This window comes from Myotis brandtii, unplaced genomic scaffold, assembly GCF_000412655.1.
Source record: "Myotis brandtii unplaced genomic scaffold, ASM41265v1 scaffold161, whole genome shotgun sequence".
Lineage (NCBI taxonomy): Eukaryota > Metazoa > Chordata > Mammalia > Chiroptera > Vespertilionidae > Myotis > Myotis brandtii.
Window position 1 is genome coordinate 448,493 of NW_005355881.1, and position 15,649 is coordinate 464,141.

The 15,649-nt window shown below is 52.4% G+C and overlaps 1 protein-coding gene across 1 annotated transcript in view; it reads right to left on the reverse strand.

Annotated features, from left to right (window-relative positions):
• CDH22 (cadherin 22, type 2) overlaps positions 1-15,649 on the reverse strand; it is a 125,052-nt gene that overhangs the window by 64,541 nt on the left and 44,862 nt on the right. The window contains exons 5-7 of the mRNA XM_014536384.1: positions 7,444-7,611; positions 3,541-3,734; positions 5-172 (exon numbers count right to left, since the gene is read on the reverse strand). Coding sequence (XP_014391870.1) covers positions 5-172; positions 3,541-3,734; positions 7,444-7,611 — 530 coding nt within the window. The remainder of the gene's footprint in view (positions 1-4; positions 173-3,540; positions 3,735-7,443; positions 7,612-15,649) is intronic.

Sequence of the window (15,649 nt, forward strand, 5' to 3'; positions counted from 1 at the left end):
CCAGGAGGCCGGAGGGCGGCCGGAACTCGGGGGGCTCGTCCACATCGGTCACCGTCACGCGCACGATCGCCTGGTCGCGGAATGTGCCCAGGTCAGCGAAGCGGGGGTCCACGAACTTGTTGAGGGCCTCCAGGACCACCGTGTGCACCGGCTGGGACTCGAAGTCCAGGCGCTGGAGGAGGAAGCAGTGGGCCAGTGAGCGGGCGGAGTCCCCTGGGGCCCTGACTGACCCCCCCCCCCCCCCCCCGGGGGGGACCCAGAGGGAGGGCTGGCCCCAGGCCATGTGCAGACCCACCGCTCTCTGGTTACAGGTCCCAGCAGGACCCTCTTGCCTTGGGACACAGACACTCAGGGCTAAACCGTACTAACATCCTGACTTTCACTACTCAGCACGGTATGTTGGGACATTTCATTTCTTAATTTACAAAGCGCCTACTGTGTGCCAGGGCTTTAAACATATTAACTTGTCTAATTTTACAACACCCCTCGAGGCTTGTACTGTTATCTCATTTCACACATGAAGAAATTGAGGTCTAGAAGTCTGTAACTTGCCCAAGATCACTTAGGTAGTCACTGGCGGAGGCTGGATTCAAACCCAGGCAGTGTGGCTCCCAAGTCCTTACCCCACAAGAGGAAAGGGTGGTGGCTCTGCTGCTGCCCAGCTGTGTGTTTGTGGGCATCTATTTGGCTGCTCGGGGCCCCAGGTGGGAGGATTAGAGGCCATATTCCCTGGTACATAGGCAGCGGCAGCTAATGCGAGTTGAGCCGGCTAAGCCAGGCTGCCTTAGAGCTTTCCCAGAGAGCTGGCTAAGCCCACACTGAGCCCCGCTTCTCATCGGGAGTGCTGATGGGTGACCCTCTGATGAATGAGCTCCGGGGCTGTGTTGGCTCTGGCCTTCTAAAGACAATGCCTCACAGTAGCGGTTTTCAGCCGCTGTGCCACAAGAATTTTTAACACCGGCAATACCTGACTATTTAGTCAGGGGCACTGACCTCTTTCCCCTTAGATTGTCAAAGAAAAAAATGACAAGAGCCAACACAACAATAGCCATCCGGTGTGAACGAATCAAGATCATACCTATCTTTTTGTCAGATCGGCAAAAATTATAATATGTTGTGTGGTACGCCGCAGAATTTTAGTAATTAGTTTATGTTTGCCATGAGATGAAAAATGCTGAAAATCGCCGCCTGACAGCAAAGAGAAATTGCCATGGTGGGGCTGCAGGCACCTCAGTTGCGTGGTGGGGGAGCTCTCTGAGTACAAGGGTGACCTTCCTAGAGATTAGCCTGGTGTGTAGGGACCCGCCTTTCCTCTCAGAACCTCCCACCCCCCACCTTTTCCAGCAGCAAAAATTGCCACCTCCTTCCTTCCTCCTTCCTGTTGCCTGGGAAATCAGGATGCAGGGAGGCAGGCAGTGGCCTGGCCTGAGAGTGAGCGATGGGTTCTGGAGCCAGGTCATCAATCAGGCAGGGCTCTGCTCCCTGAGCCAGCACTGACTCCACAGAGACACCTTAGGCGCCAGTGCTGGAGCTGGAGGGAGGGGCCCTGAGTGGGGGGGGGGGCACAGCACTGGGGGTGAGAGCAAGCAAGTGCTATGCTGAAGCCCCACGGCTGGGGATGGAGCCTGATTCTACTGCTCTGTGATACTGTGCCTCTCTGGGCCTCCAATTCCCCATCTTACAGTGCGGAGACTCACTGTACAGCGAGATCAGAAGACTGAAAACCACATAGTGTTTAAAAGGGTGGATTCTGGAGCCAGACTGCCTGGGCCCACATCCCTACTCTGCTCTGCAAGATGCATGACCTTGGATGCACAGGATGGAACTCCTTGGAGTCTATGAAACGGACAATGATAGTACCTCAAAGAGACGATGTAGGGATGGAATGAATTAATACATGGAAAGCAGGTGAAGGGTGCCTGGCACATTGTAAACACTTTATTATAAACTAGAGGCCCGGTGCATGAAAATTCGTGCACTTGGGGCGGGTGGGTCCCTCAGCCTAGCCTGTGCCCTCCTGCAGTCCGGGACCCCTCGGGGGATGTCCACCTGCTGGCTTAGGCCCGATCCCCCAGGGAGCCTGGCGGTCAGACATCCCTCTGGCAGCCTGGGACAGCCTTAGTGCTGCTGAGGAGGTGGGAGAGGCTCCCACCACCGCCGCTGTGCTCGCAGCCCTCAGCCCGGCTTGTGGCTGAGCGGAGCTCCCTCTGTGGGAGTGCACTGACCACCAGGGGGCAGCTCCTGCATTGAGTGTCTGCCCCCTGGTGGTCAGTGCGCATCATAGTGACTGGTTGTTCCGCCATTAGGGTCAATTTGCATGTTATCCTTTTATTATATAGGATACCCGCTATCATATTATTATCCTCTGGGAAGTAGTTGAAGAAATTGGCAGTTTTCTCTATGCTCAAGGTCAGCTAGAGAGTGGGTCTGAATGCACTTATTGAGTGAATGAAGGGTTGTCAGGGACAGATGTTTCTGTGGGTCCCAGAAGGCAAAGCCCAGGCTGATAGGAATGGATTTAGGGAGACAGGTTCTGGCTAATGGGAGGAGGAAGAGCTGGACAATGACAGGGAGTGAGCATCCTGTCCCTGAACGTGTACAAAGGTCTACCCCCTTCCAAGAGCCAGTGCAGGGGATCTGACCTCCTTCGGGAGAGCAGGGTTGGAGTGGACAGTCTCAAAGGCCTGCACAGCCTGAGTTGCCACGCCCATGACCATGTCTTGGAAAATGGATTCTGCTTCTCTATTTGACCTTCATCTTCTTCCTCTAGGACTCACTGAGTTTGTACTTTTGACTTCTGGTTTCTGGACAAGCCAATGGGTGAGGAAGACTGTTAGACTCAGGAAAGAGAGAGCTTGGAGTCACAAGACCTGGGTTCAAATCCCAGCTCTATCCCTTATAGGTGGGGCCTTGGACAAGCCCCTTTACCCCTCTGAGCCTATTTTCTCACTTGTGAAATTGCACATTAATGATGTCTCCTTCAGAGAGAAAGTCAGGATTAAAGGAAATGATGCAGGTAAAGGTCCTGGTATGGACTTGAAGTAGCACTTAGTAGTGATTAAAAGCACTGGTTCAAATCTGGATTGAACCCTGGCCCTGACAACTAGCTGTGCAACCTTGGACAAATCACTTAACCTTGCTGTGTCTCATTTTCTCATTTGTAAAATGGGGAGGAAACCATCAGCATTTTCCCAGGGTGGCCCTGGGTCTCTGTAAAGACCTGATCCCTGGAGTGGAGTCGGGAGGGAGTATTTGGCTGTCAGCGGCCTCCCTGACTCCATCCCCTAGAGCAGGGGTGGGGAAACCTTTTTATCTGCCAAGGGCCATTTGGATATTTATAACATCATTCTCGGGCCATACAAAATTATCAACTCAAAAAAATTAGCTTGCTCTATTTAGTCAAACATTTAATTAACTCACCCTAATGCCTTGGCAGGGCCAGACCAAATGATTTCTCGGGCCTTATACAGCCCGCGGGCTGGATACTCCCCACCCCTGCCCTAGAGCCTGCCTCCCCCATCCCTCCTGGGGCAGCCTTACCTTCTGCACTACGATGATGGCCTCCTGAGTGTCGCTGTCCGTGGTGACCTTGAACACATGGCCACCGGTGCCACTCTCCTCTTTGAGGTGGTAAGTCATGTCCGTGTTCTCACCCACGTCCGAGTCCTCGGCCTTCACGCGTCCCACGGCTGTGCCAATGGGGGCCGACTCCTTAATGCTGAACTGGTACATCTCTGTAGGGGATACGGCTGTGAGCAGGGATGGGGGCAGCTTCCACCAGCTCTAGGGGAGAGCAGGGGGGCCCCGATGGGCTCCAGGGAGGGCAATGTCTGCAAGGGGCTCCCAGGTTGGTCAGGAAGGTGCTGGGAGAGGCATGTCCTCTGCAGAAATGCAGGAGACAGTGCGAAGAGAGGGGCCCTAAATCGGGCCCTGGGTTTATTTGCTGATTAATTTGGGAGTGTGCCTGCAGTTCTTTGGGCCTCAGCTTCCCCATCTGCCCAGCGCGGGTGAGAAAGGAGAACCATGGTCAAGGCTAAAGTTCTGGAGTCAGTCCTGGCTATGTAATCCTGAACCTTGAATCCCTCTTCTGTAGAATGGGAATAACAGTGTCTTCCTAACAGCATTGTTATCACGATTAACTTAGATGGCAATGTCTGCAAAATGCGCACTGCACTGCCTAGCACATGGTAGCAACTCAATAAATGGAACAAATTATATTAAAACTGAGGCTTTATGCTGACTTTTCTGTTGACATTGATTTCTGCTTATTTATTGAGCAGCTATGATGTCTCAGATGCAGTTTTAGGCACTGGGGTTACAGCAACAAATAACATAGACCAACATCCCAGTTCCCACAGTGCTTTCCTCTTAATGGAAAGAGAAAGACGCTAAACACATCAGTAAGACAGGCATGTGTCAGATGGTGATGGGTACGTAGGAGAAGAATGAAGCAGTGGGAGGGGATGGAGGGCTGATGAGGGTGTGTGTGGACGTTTAAACAGGGTGATCAAGAAAGGCTTCACTGAGAAGGCGACATTTTTGCAGAAGACTGAGCCAAGGAGATATCTGGGAAAGAGCATTCCAGACAGAGGAAGCAGCAGGTGCAAAGGCCCTGAGGTGGGTGCAATGCCTGGGATGCTTGAAGAATGGCAAGATGACCATTGTGGCCACAGGGGCGAAGCAGATGGAAAACCAGAAGGAATGCGGTCAGATGGAGCGCAGACAGCACCCTGACCTCTCCCCAGAGCTGAGGCTGAGGTGAGGGAGATCTGCTAAACGATGGGCCAGTGCAGATGAAGCAGGGGCTGTGGAGGTGGGCGCTATCTCTTGAGGTCCCCACACAGGTCTGGATACCCCTTGTGTAAACTGGGTGCCTCTCAGTCTCACGCAGTAGCTGGGGGGGGGGGGCTCTCTCTCTCTCTCTAAGACACAGCTGATCATGCCACTTCCCTGCTTTAATCCCTCACAGAGCTCCCCACTGCCTCGGGATGGAGTTGTAGAAGTCCCTTGGCTGGCTCCTGCTGACACCTGCAGCCTCATCCCCCTGCTGCCCCACTCCAACTCTAGCTTCAGCCAGGCGGCAGTCCTTGTAATTCCTTAAATATGACTTGCTCTGCCTCACCTCCGGGCATTCCGCTCTGTATTCTCCTCCCTGCCTTTGCCTCCTCAACTCCCACTCTCCCTTTAGTCTCACAGAATGTTACCTCCTCCAGGGAACATCCCCAGACCTCCAGGTTCTGCTCCTGTGTGCCCAGGCCCCCAAGCTTATCCCAGTGTGAGGATTACTGCATTTCCCTATTACTTATTACTCTTTGTTTATTCTCATATTTTCTCTCTCTTTTCTCTCTCTCAGAAGGCAGGGACCACATCTCTTATTCATCCGGCATTCTCAGTACCTGGCAGAACACCAGACTGTCACATAAAAGAAATGTGTGAGTGACTAGTGAGTGAATGAACGAAAAGCAGTGTGAGTTACTGGTATATCCTCCCCAGATTAACACAAATGAAATAATCTGATAGTACAAAGGGCTAGTGAGGATGTGGTACAATGGACACATGCGTTTCTTTTCTTTTTAAAAAATATATTTTTAGTGATTTCAGAGAGGAAGGGAGAGGGAGAGAGAGTTAGGAACATCAGTGATGAGAGAGAATCACTGATTAGCTGACTCCTGTACACCCTCCACTGGGGATCGAGCCTGAAACCCAGACATGTGCCCTTGACTGGAATCGAACCCGGGACCCTTTAGTCTGCAGGCCAACGCTCTATCCACTGAACCAAAGCAGCGAGGGCCACATTCGCATTTCTTCATGGGGAACAGAGTTTGGTTTTATTTAGTAAAGTTGAAGATGAGCATATCTCATGAGCCAGCTATTCTGCTCCTCTGTATATTCACTGAGACATGTGTGCAAAACAGCATTATGAGCTGTGCAACAATGTTCCAAGTAGCATCCTCCATAACAGCCTCAAACGGGAAACATCCCAAATGTCCATCAACAGCAGAACAGCGAAACTCCGGACTACTCTACAGCAATGAAAATGAACGAAGGACAGCTATAAGTAACAACAGATGATTCCATAAATGTAATTTTGAGAGGCAAAATAGCATGACAAACACTTTGTATGGTGTGATCCCATTTATATAAGGTTAAAAGCAGGTGAAATGAAACTGATGTTAGGGGGTGCACATGTAGGTGCACTGACCCTAAGGAAAGGCCAGGAGGTGAAGACCATGAGCAGATAGATTCTGGTTAGTTCTAGAGGAAGAGTGGGGGAGAATTATGATCGGGGGGGGCGGGCATGTGGGGGCTTCGGGGTCCTGCTCGGTGGTTACAGGAGTGGCCGCTTTACACTGATACGTTACGTCCTTCTGTTTGTGTGCTCTATTTCCCAATAAAGAAATGCCAGAGATGGATAAAGAATGAATAAAGGAATGAATAAACAGGAGTTTTCCTGGGGCCCTGGCGCCTTTTCTTTTCTCTGCCCCACCCCTTCCAGCTCAGCGCTGGCACAGAGCCAGGCACAACTGGGCGGAAGACTGGGTGACTCCCCCTCCTCTACCCGGTGCTTCGAAGCTTCCCCACAGAGGGTTCTGTGCCCACCCCGCTCCATGTCTGGGCTGAGGCGCGAGGCCGAGATGACGCTGCCACACTCTCAGCTAAGGGATTGGATTCCCTTATCTCCTGGGGGTCAGTCCCCTGTGGCGGGGCCTAATGTGAGAGCAGCAGACCTTGAGTAATGACTCGCCAGATAGGAATCAGCCCAGCTCCCTGCGGCATTTAGTCTCTGCCAGCCTCAGGCTTCCCTGGCATAGCTCTTCGCCTGAGCCTGGGACAGAGGGGCTAGCGGGCTGATGGGTGGGTGGGAGACTGGGCCAGATAACTCCCATCCCCTGCTGTGCCAGGAGAGGCAGAGAGCGAGAAGACCTCATAATTCAGAAGCACAGAATCCTGCCCTCCAGGGTCAGAGGAGGAGGTAAGACCTGCCACTCCAGACCTCAGGGTCTCCAGGCACAACTAAGTCCCGTGGCCTGGGTATGGCTGCAGCCTCTTTCCGTATCCCTATGTCTGCCCTCACTCCTGTGCAAGCCTGGGCCAGTGGCAGATCACGTGCAATGATCGTGATAGGGTGTGTGCGAGGGCCCTGAGGGGTTGGGTGGGTGGGCAGATGGGAACTCCCCGCCGGCAGGAACCAAGGTGAGGGGTGAGGAGGTCACCGTGTTACTTGGATGGATGGAAAATCAGACACCTTTGGGGCCTCCTCTGCACAAAGCATGACCGGAAGGGGTCTGGGGCAAGTGGCTGGCCTGGGGGCGTGACAGACAGCTGGATGGGAGTCCCTCTCTTGGTGGGAAGCCAAAAGGGAACTTGGGGTCGGTGGGTGGCTTGGACGAGCTAACAGACAGACGCACAGATATTGCCTCCTTCTGGGAAGGCCTTACTTACTCTGTGGGAAACGGGGCGGGTTGTCATTAACGTCGGTGACCACGATGGTGACGGTGGTGGAGCCGGAGAGGCCGCCCAGCTGGCCTGCCATGTCTGTGGCCTGGATCACCACCTCGTAGCGCTCCTGGCTCTCACGGTCGAGGTCAGGCACCGCAGTCCGGATCACGCCTGTGGACACAGTAGGGTGAGGCCCAGGATGCCCACATCGGCTGCCAGCTGATATGGAGACCCCTCCACAGGCAGAGGCTGGTGCACTCACGTTCAGCAGGGCGTGCAGAAGACACAGTCCCGGCCACAGTCCAGGTGCAAGCTCAACAGCCACCCCCCCCACACACACACACGTGCTCATACAGATATGCTTACAAGCTCACACAGTGAACTCACACTCTGTACTTCATACACTCACACACAAGACTGTCACACATACACACAGCTCAGATTCATACATACTTTCAAATACACAAACACACACACTTATATACAGACATACTCACATACCTACTTTCAAACACACACTCATACACACATATAGTTTCAAAAACACACTCACACATATAAGCATACACATACATAATCACACACTCGCACCAGAATGGACACTTTGGTTTACTAAAAAGAGGCACAGGGACTAACCTGCCACTGTGTGCCCCCCTCCCGGGACCTCAGGTCCCCATGTGAGGGTGAGCCCTGATATTCCCTGAGTGGGCCTGGCCTGTGCCTGATCGCCTCTCTGTGGGTGGCACTCAGCCCAGAGCCAGGCACGGAGCAACAGCTTGGCGAGTGTTTAACAAAGTGAACTGGACTCGCCCCCACACTCGGTGCACTCACTGTGGAGTCACACACTAGGCATGTCTCCTCCACTCATGTGCTGCATACATAAGCACACATGCGTGGTCACATACACTCATGCACTCTCACACACACTCGTTGTCACACACACCTCCATGATGACGTCATCCCGTGCCCTCAGAGCCCCAGCCCCTGGCCCCCAGCCTGGCCGCAGATTCTCTGTCCAGGCACCAGCTAATGGCGGAACAGACAATTCTTCAAGCTGCTAATGGAGGCGGGGGTAGAGGGGCGCAGGAGCGGGTGACTGCAAGATGGATGCTGCGGAGGGGAAGGCTGAGTTCTTGTCTCTGCCAGTGGAGACGAGGGTGGAGCGGGGAGTCGATGAGGCATTCAGAGCCTCCCCCCCATGACTCACTCCAACCTGCCGAGCACCAGGTGGTGACAGGTGGTGCCCAGGGCCTGAGCGCCAGGTGGAGTCATGCACCAGCAGCCCCATGATGTGCCCCATAAAACCCAATCTCCAGTCCTGATGTCCCCAAGCAGCCTCCAGACTCCAATAAAGGCAATGGAACGGGAGAAGAGGCTGCAGTGTGTGTCTGTGTGTTTGCGCGTGTGGCTGGGGGAACCGGGGGGAGGGGGGCGGGGGCACCTGGGGTTGCCCTGCTTTTGTGGGACCACATGGAGAAGCGGTCTGTGTACCCTCCTCTCTAACAAAGGTCACACAGACCCTGTATACGTGGCCCCGAGGTGTCTCAGGAGGCCCCCTCCCGACCCCTGTCAGACAGGTCTCCCTGAGGAGAGGGGGGTCCTGGAAGCAGATGAGCTTGGGATCGACCCCCGATCTGCCATTTTTGGGCCGTGTGACCTGAGCAAACCCCCCACCGCTCTGAAACTCAGTTTCCGCATCTGTAAAGTGGGACAGCCTCCCCAAGGAACAGGATTTCTCCCCCTCGGCACTATGGACATTTTGGCAGGATAATTCCACCTACTCGACACCAGCAGCACACCCTCCCCACCAAACCCAGGGCCAAAAATGTCTCCCGGCATTGTCAAATGGCCCTGGGGACACAATCAGTTGAGAACCACGGTGTGGAGTTTCATCTCATGAGAATCCCAGGTGACAATGACAGTCCCTACCGTCGATGAGCGTGTCCCCTGTGCCTGGCTCTGCACTGAGTACCTGAAGGAAACTGTCCCACTTAATCCTCTCCGCAGCCTATGAGGACGGTGCTGTGATTATCCGTTTTACAGAAGGGGGGATGGAATCAGGGAGAGGCCAAGCACTTGACCAGGTCTCACATGCAGAAGGCGCACAGCCAGGATTCAAGCAGGAACTCCGGGGCCCGCGTCCATGCTCTGACCTGCTCTGCTGGCACGGAATAAGGAAGGAGGGTCCCTACCCAGCCTGCCTTGCATCCCCGCCCACCCAGCACATGGCACAAGGGTAGAGCCCAGGCCTCTGACAGAGGGGTGCTGTGTAGGTGGTCCTGTCTAAGCCCCTGGAACATTCTTGCTCTTCTCGGTCCCAACCAGGCAAGCTGTTTTTTCCAACCATGCAGCAGGTCCTTCTTGATCTACCCCTTCCCGTCCTATTCCTGCTCCTCAACACTGTGATCGTGAGGGGCTGTTGTGTCCTCTGCCTCTGGGAGGTGGTGGAAGGAGGCAAAGAGCAGAAGGGACAATAGAGGAGAAGATAAAGGATGAAGACAGAGAGGGAAGGAGATGATAGAGATAGAGACAGAGATAGAGATAGAGACAGAGATAGAGATAGAGATAGAGAAGGAAAGTGTAAGAAAGAGAGAAAAAGAGAGAAGAAAAAGGGACCTGGGGAAAGAGATGGACAGAAACCTGGTGAGAGGCAGGAGGGAAAGAGACAAGAGGAAAGGGACACCCACATGGAGACAGAGGTAGAGAAAGGGGAGGTGAAGGACCTATGAGATAGAAACAGAGGGGAGCAGTCGAGCCAGAGAGAAATCACACCCAGGAGGAGACAGTGGGAGAGAAAAAAATAGAGACAGTGAAACAGACAAGAGAGAGGCAGAGGGACAGGAAGCGATGAAAAAGGTGGGGGCAGGGAGGAAAAGAGAGGGCAGATGGACAGACTGACAGTGGAGGGGCCACCAGGCCAGACACAGGGGGGCCCTGAGTGAACCAGGTCTAAAGGCAGGGAGGGGAGCTGACCAGCTGAGCACTCACTGTGTGCTAAGCTTTGGGCGTGTCACTTTACCTCTGGGATCTCACTCCATGAGCCTGTTTACAAAAAGCTCAGCCAGGGGCTTGGAGCAGGGGTCTGGCTGAGGTCCCACCTGTGGGTGAGGAGCCATGGGCATGAGGCTGGCCTTGCCACTTCCAGCTCCAGAAGGAATGAGGATACTGAACTCTTCTCTTTTGGAAACTGGTGATGAAGCCTTGAGTGTATGATCAGGTGCCATCTCTGAGTGACTGGGAGGTGGGTACCCATGGTGCCTCTGGGCACTGCCTCAGGGTTACCCTCAGTGGTAGGTTGCTATGGTAACAGCTCCCAATGAACCATACTTCCTGGAATCCATACCATGGGTCATCCCCTCCCACACGGACTCTGGCCTGGGCCACCTGACTTGCTGTGGCCAATGGGACATCAGCAAGTGTGACAAAAGCAGAGGCTTGATCAGGCCTGTGTGCTGGGGCCTGTCCTCTTGGAACTCTGAGACCACCAGACAATGAGAAGCAGAGGGACAGGAAGCAGTGAGGAAAGGTGGGGGGAGGGAGGAAAAGAGAGGGCAGATGGCCAGATTGACAGTGGGGTGACCACCAGGGGCTCACCACCCTGAGTGACCCCAGCAAACCCACAGAATTATGACAAATAATAAACCATGGCTGCTTTAAGCCACAACATTTTGGGGCAGTTTGTTAATTGGCAGGAGATAGCTGACAGAGAAATTGAGTTCCCTGGCTCATGCATTTAACTGGGGGTCAGCCGCTGGAAGGCCCAAGATGGCCTCATGCACATGCCTGGCAGCTGACCCTGGCTGTGGCGCGACTTTCTCCATGCCCCAGCAGGCTGGCTGGCTTCCTTTTATGGGGGCCTCCGGACCATGTTCCAGGAGAGAGAGTGAAAGCTTCATGTCTCTTAAAGCCCACTCTGGGAATTTATAAACATCACTTCTGCTACATTCTATTGGCCAAAACCCACCCAGATTTAAGGTGTGGGAGGAATGGCAAAGTCACTCACTCTGAGGCCAGTGTAGGGACGGGGGGAGCTGACAACATCGTTTTCTAACTACTCCATATGCCTCCTGATGCTGGGAGAAGCCTCCTGGAGGCTGGTGCACTTCTGGGGAGCCTGGGGTAAAACTCCCAAATCAGTCCATGAAGCTCTTCTTGGAACCTTCTGACTCTGCAAATTCATTCACTCATTTATTAAACCCTTATTGAGGGCCTACTATGTGCAGGGGCTACAGGGTCAGATAGATATGGTTCAAGACTTCTTTCCATCTTTTACATGCTATCTGACCTTGGACAAGCTCTTGAGTCTCTCTGAGCCTCAGTTTCCTATTCTGTAAAATGGGGATATCCAGTTGATAGGGCTGTTGGGAGGATTAAATGAGATGAAGCTTCCAGCAGCAGGTCTCACATTTTGGGGATGTCTCACTGATCCCCTCCTCTGGTCCTGGGTTGGGTGTCCCATAAATAACTTCCATACTGGGCAGAAACCCATACTGGCCTTCTTCACCATCTTATCTTTAGGGTCTGGCATATAGTAGGTGCTCAATACAATTTTGACTGTCCGACTTACTCCCATAGACTCTCGGTCCCACCTCATGGCACCTGGGTGTAGCTGTCTATTTGTTTCTGGCTTCTCTGTTGGAACAAAAGCCCCATGAGGGTGGAAACCAGATCTGGTTCATCATCCTGACCCAGGATCTGGCACTTGGAAGTGCTCCACAAAGGTTAGTGTCATTCCTTCCCAGGAAAACGGACCTCTCTGGCCCACCTGGGAATTTTCAGAGATATCCTGAAGTCTCTAAGCAAGTCTCTCTATTCTTGCTGGGGCTGTGACGGGTGGGGCTGGTAATTAGAACCTGGCCACGGCTCCCTGCAGCCTTCTGCTCACCCCAGTTCCAGCTGTTGTTCTCTCTACCCTGTTGTCCCCTCCAAATGCTACAGAAGGGGCCCTGGAACCCAAGTGATGCCTCATTAGACTGCAAATGCCATCCCCGTCGCCCCTGTGGGGGGCTTGCTGGCAGATCTGGCCTTTAAAACACACATTAATTTCTCCTCTGGCACTGGGCCTTGTGGCACCCCGCCCCCTCCCGTCCCTCACACCTTCCTCTCAGGCCCGTTCAGGCTCTGCTCCCTGTGATCTGCACAGCGAGAACAGACTGTACCTCACAGCAGCTGCTAAATATAGACCCGCATCAGTGGAATATTCCTGGCTGGGGAAATGGAGCTGGGCTGGGAAAGACACCGAGCGGCTCCTGCATGGGGCTAAGGAGAGGGGAGGGCAAATATGGGTCTAGGAAATGTCCACAAAGACCCTTTCAGGCTGAGCAAGTTGAGGAACCCTAGATAGAACAAGGACCCATTGACACCTTTGCCTGCCTTGCCTGGTGCCCACTCTGGCTTCTGGGGACTAACTCCTCCTGCCCTTCCAGGCTCCATGGCGACCCTAGATAGAACAAGGACCCATTGACACCTTCGCCTGCCTTGCCTGGTGCCCACTCTCTGGCTTCTTGGGGACTAACTCCTCCTGCCCTTCCAGGCTCCATGGCTCCCCACGTGCCCCATCCTGCAGACCCTCTGCAGCGGGGGATGCTCTTCCTCGGAACCTGGCCGTCCTCCTCAGTCTCTTGGAGTCTGACTCTTCATCTGCCCACCCCTGCCACCTCCCAGACTCAGTCCTGGCCCTTCCCTTATTTCTCTGTTTGTGTCTTCTCCTCCCTGAAAAAAGCTGATAAATTCTAAGGGCTCCACCTCCTCAGGTTTTATCATCGACATCATCATCATCATCATCGTCGTCTTCTTCATCCCCTTAGTTTCCATTTATGTACCAAGTATTGCATTGAGCTCTTCATGCACTCACTGCTCCCGTGGCCTGCAAGCTCTCTCCTAGATACTGAGTGGCTCCCACCCTCACTTCATTCAGGTCTCTGCCCCAAGGTCATTCCTAGAAAGTCCTGTCCTGATTTCTTCAGCTAAGTTTCTCCCCTTACCCTGCTAGCACTCATTGCTCCTTGGCATTATGTTGTATGTTTACATGCTTGTTTTCTGTATTCCCAATGTGAATAAATGCTCCATGAGGGTAGGTCTACTGCTGTGTTCCCAGAGCCTAGAACAGAGCCAGGCATACAGTAGGCACTCTATAAAGAGTTGCTGAATGAATGAATTCCTCCTCCATTGAATCCTCACAACAATCATGTGAGATGGGTATTATTATCCCTCTTGTGGACATGGGGAAATCAAAGTTTACAGAACCCCAACCATTTTGGATCTTCAAATCCATATTTCAGACAACCTGCTAGAGGTTCTAGATGTTTCTTTTCTCCTCTTTTCTCATCTTAAAGCCAATATGGTTAAAACGGAATTAATTAGCTCTGTACCAGATCACAGTGCCCATCCACGAATTCCTCAGCTTCTAGATAGTTTTCTTACTCCACATTCCTCCCTCTGTGTCCCTTCCCGTCTCAGGCTCCAAAGTTAGGAACCCCTGGATTTCCCTCTCAATCTAGTCCCTTATAATCTCTAGGCCCCAAGGTTTGCCCTTCTCAGGATCTCACTCTCAGCCCTCAGACTCCCTCCTCAGCACCTCAACTAACCCTCACAGCCAATCCTACATCATCTCTGGCCCCATAACTAGATGAAGCAGGTTACAGAGTCTGGGTGAATGCCGAGAAGGGGTGCAAGCTTTGGGTTTTGTGCTTCGGGGCTCTCTGCTGGGCACCCCACGCTCCTGGGTCTCCCTGAATTCAATCGCTGTTTCTGAGCCATGCTATACAGCAGCAGCCCGAGGGATCTTGTTAAAATGAAAACCTGGGCATGTCACTTCCCTGCTTCAAAGTCATCAATGAACCCACAGTGTTGGTGAGGAGGAGGGGAACCGGGTTCCCTTGCATGTGGCTCTCAGGAGTGCAATCTGGTACATGCCAGCATTATCTAGCCAGATCCCAAATACGTTCATGTGCTCCTTGACCCAGCTTTTCCCCTTCCCGAAAATTATCCTGCAGATACCCCCGCCCCCCGGAATGATATATGTACGGGGTTATTCACTGTAGCATTATTCGTTGTAGCAAAAGATTGGAAAGAGCATAAGTGTCCATCAAGAGGGGACTGGTGAAACAAATTTTTGTGTATCCACAACAGCTGTTAAATAAAAGAATGGGAAAGCTCTTTATGTACTGATACGGAATAATCTTCAAGATGTATTGGTAAGCAAAAAAGGCAAGCAGTGTGTATAGTGTGTTATAGCTACCATTTGTGTAAAAAAAATAAAACAAATCCATGTACTTATTTTCTTGTACATGTATAGAATAGCTCTGGAAGGATACACAAGAAAATTACATTGGTTGCCTTGGAGACACAGACTGGGTAGCTGGGGGACTGGAAGGGGTAAAGAATTTCCACTAAATATCCATTTGGACTTTTTGAATTTTGAACCTTGACATATATTTTCTATTTAAAAAATAGCTTCGTTTTCAAAGAATGAGTCCAGGATCTTGTAGGGTATGCACACTGAGGGGCGTCCTTTGGGGCTGCAATTACTGGGGATGGGGGTAGGACGCACTTTCTTTTTTAAAACATTTCCACAATGTTTGAATGTTCTCTACAATGTATTAGCTTAGCAAGGAGGAAAAATAATAAGGATGTTATGTGTAAGAAAATACAATTATAACTGTGCTCACAGACTGGACTACTCAACCTCTCTTTACACACAACAAAACACAAACAAAAACCCAAAATGCAAATCCGTCAAATACCCCTCTCTTTTCAATTGCCCTGAGAATAAAATCCAAGCTCTCCAACCTGCTTACACTGGGCCATCAGGTCCCTGCCAGCCTCTCACATCACTTCTCAACGGAGCCCGCTTCTCCAATCCGAAGTTGCTTACAATTCCTCTCATGCCTCAGGCTGTTCTCCTCCTCCCAGTCTTGCCTGCACCATGCCCTCTGCCTGGAATGCCCTTCTCTGAATTTCCGTCTGGCCAAGACCTTCTTATCCTTTGGAGATGCTGCTACCGCTTCCAAGAACTTTGTATCTAAAATCTTAATTGCCCATGCATATGCCTGTGCCCCTGCCCCAACCTGACTATAAGCCCCAGGATAGCATTTGTCCCCTCCTATCCCAGGGACAGTGACAGCCCCAATCCTGGAACTGACAGCCACTCCCAGCTGTGCGACCTCCAGAGAGCCACCGAGGACCTCACTTCTCGGGGGCAGTCTCC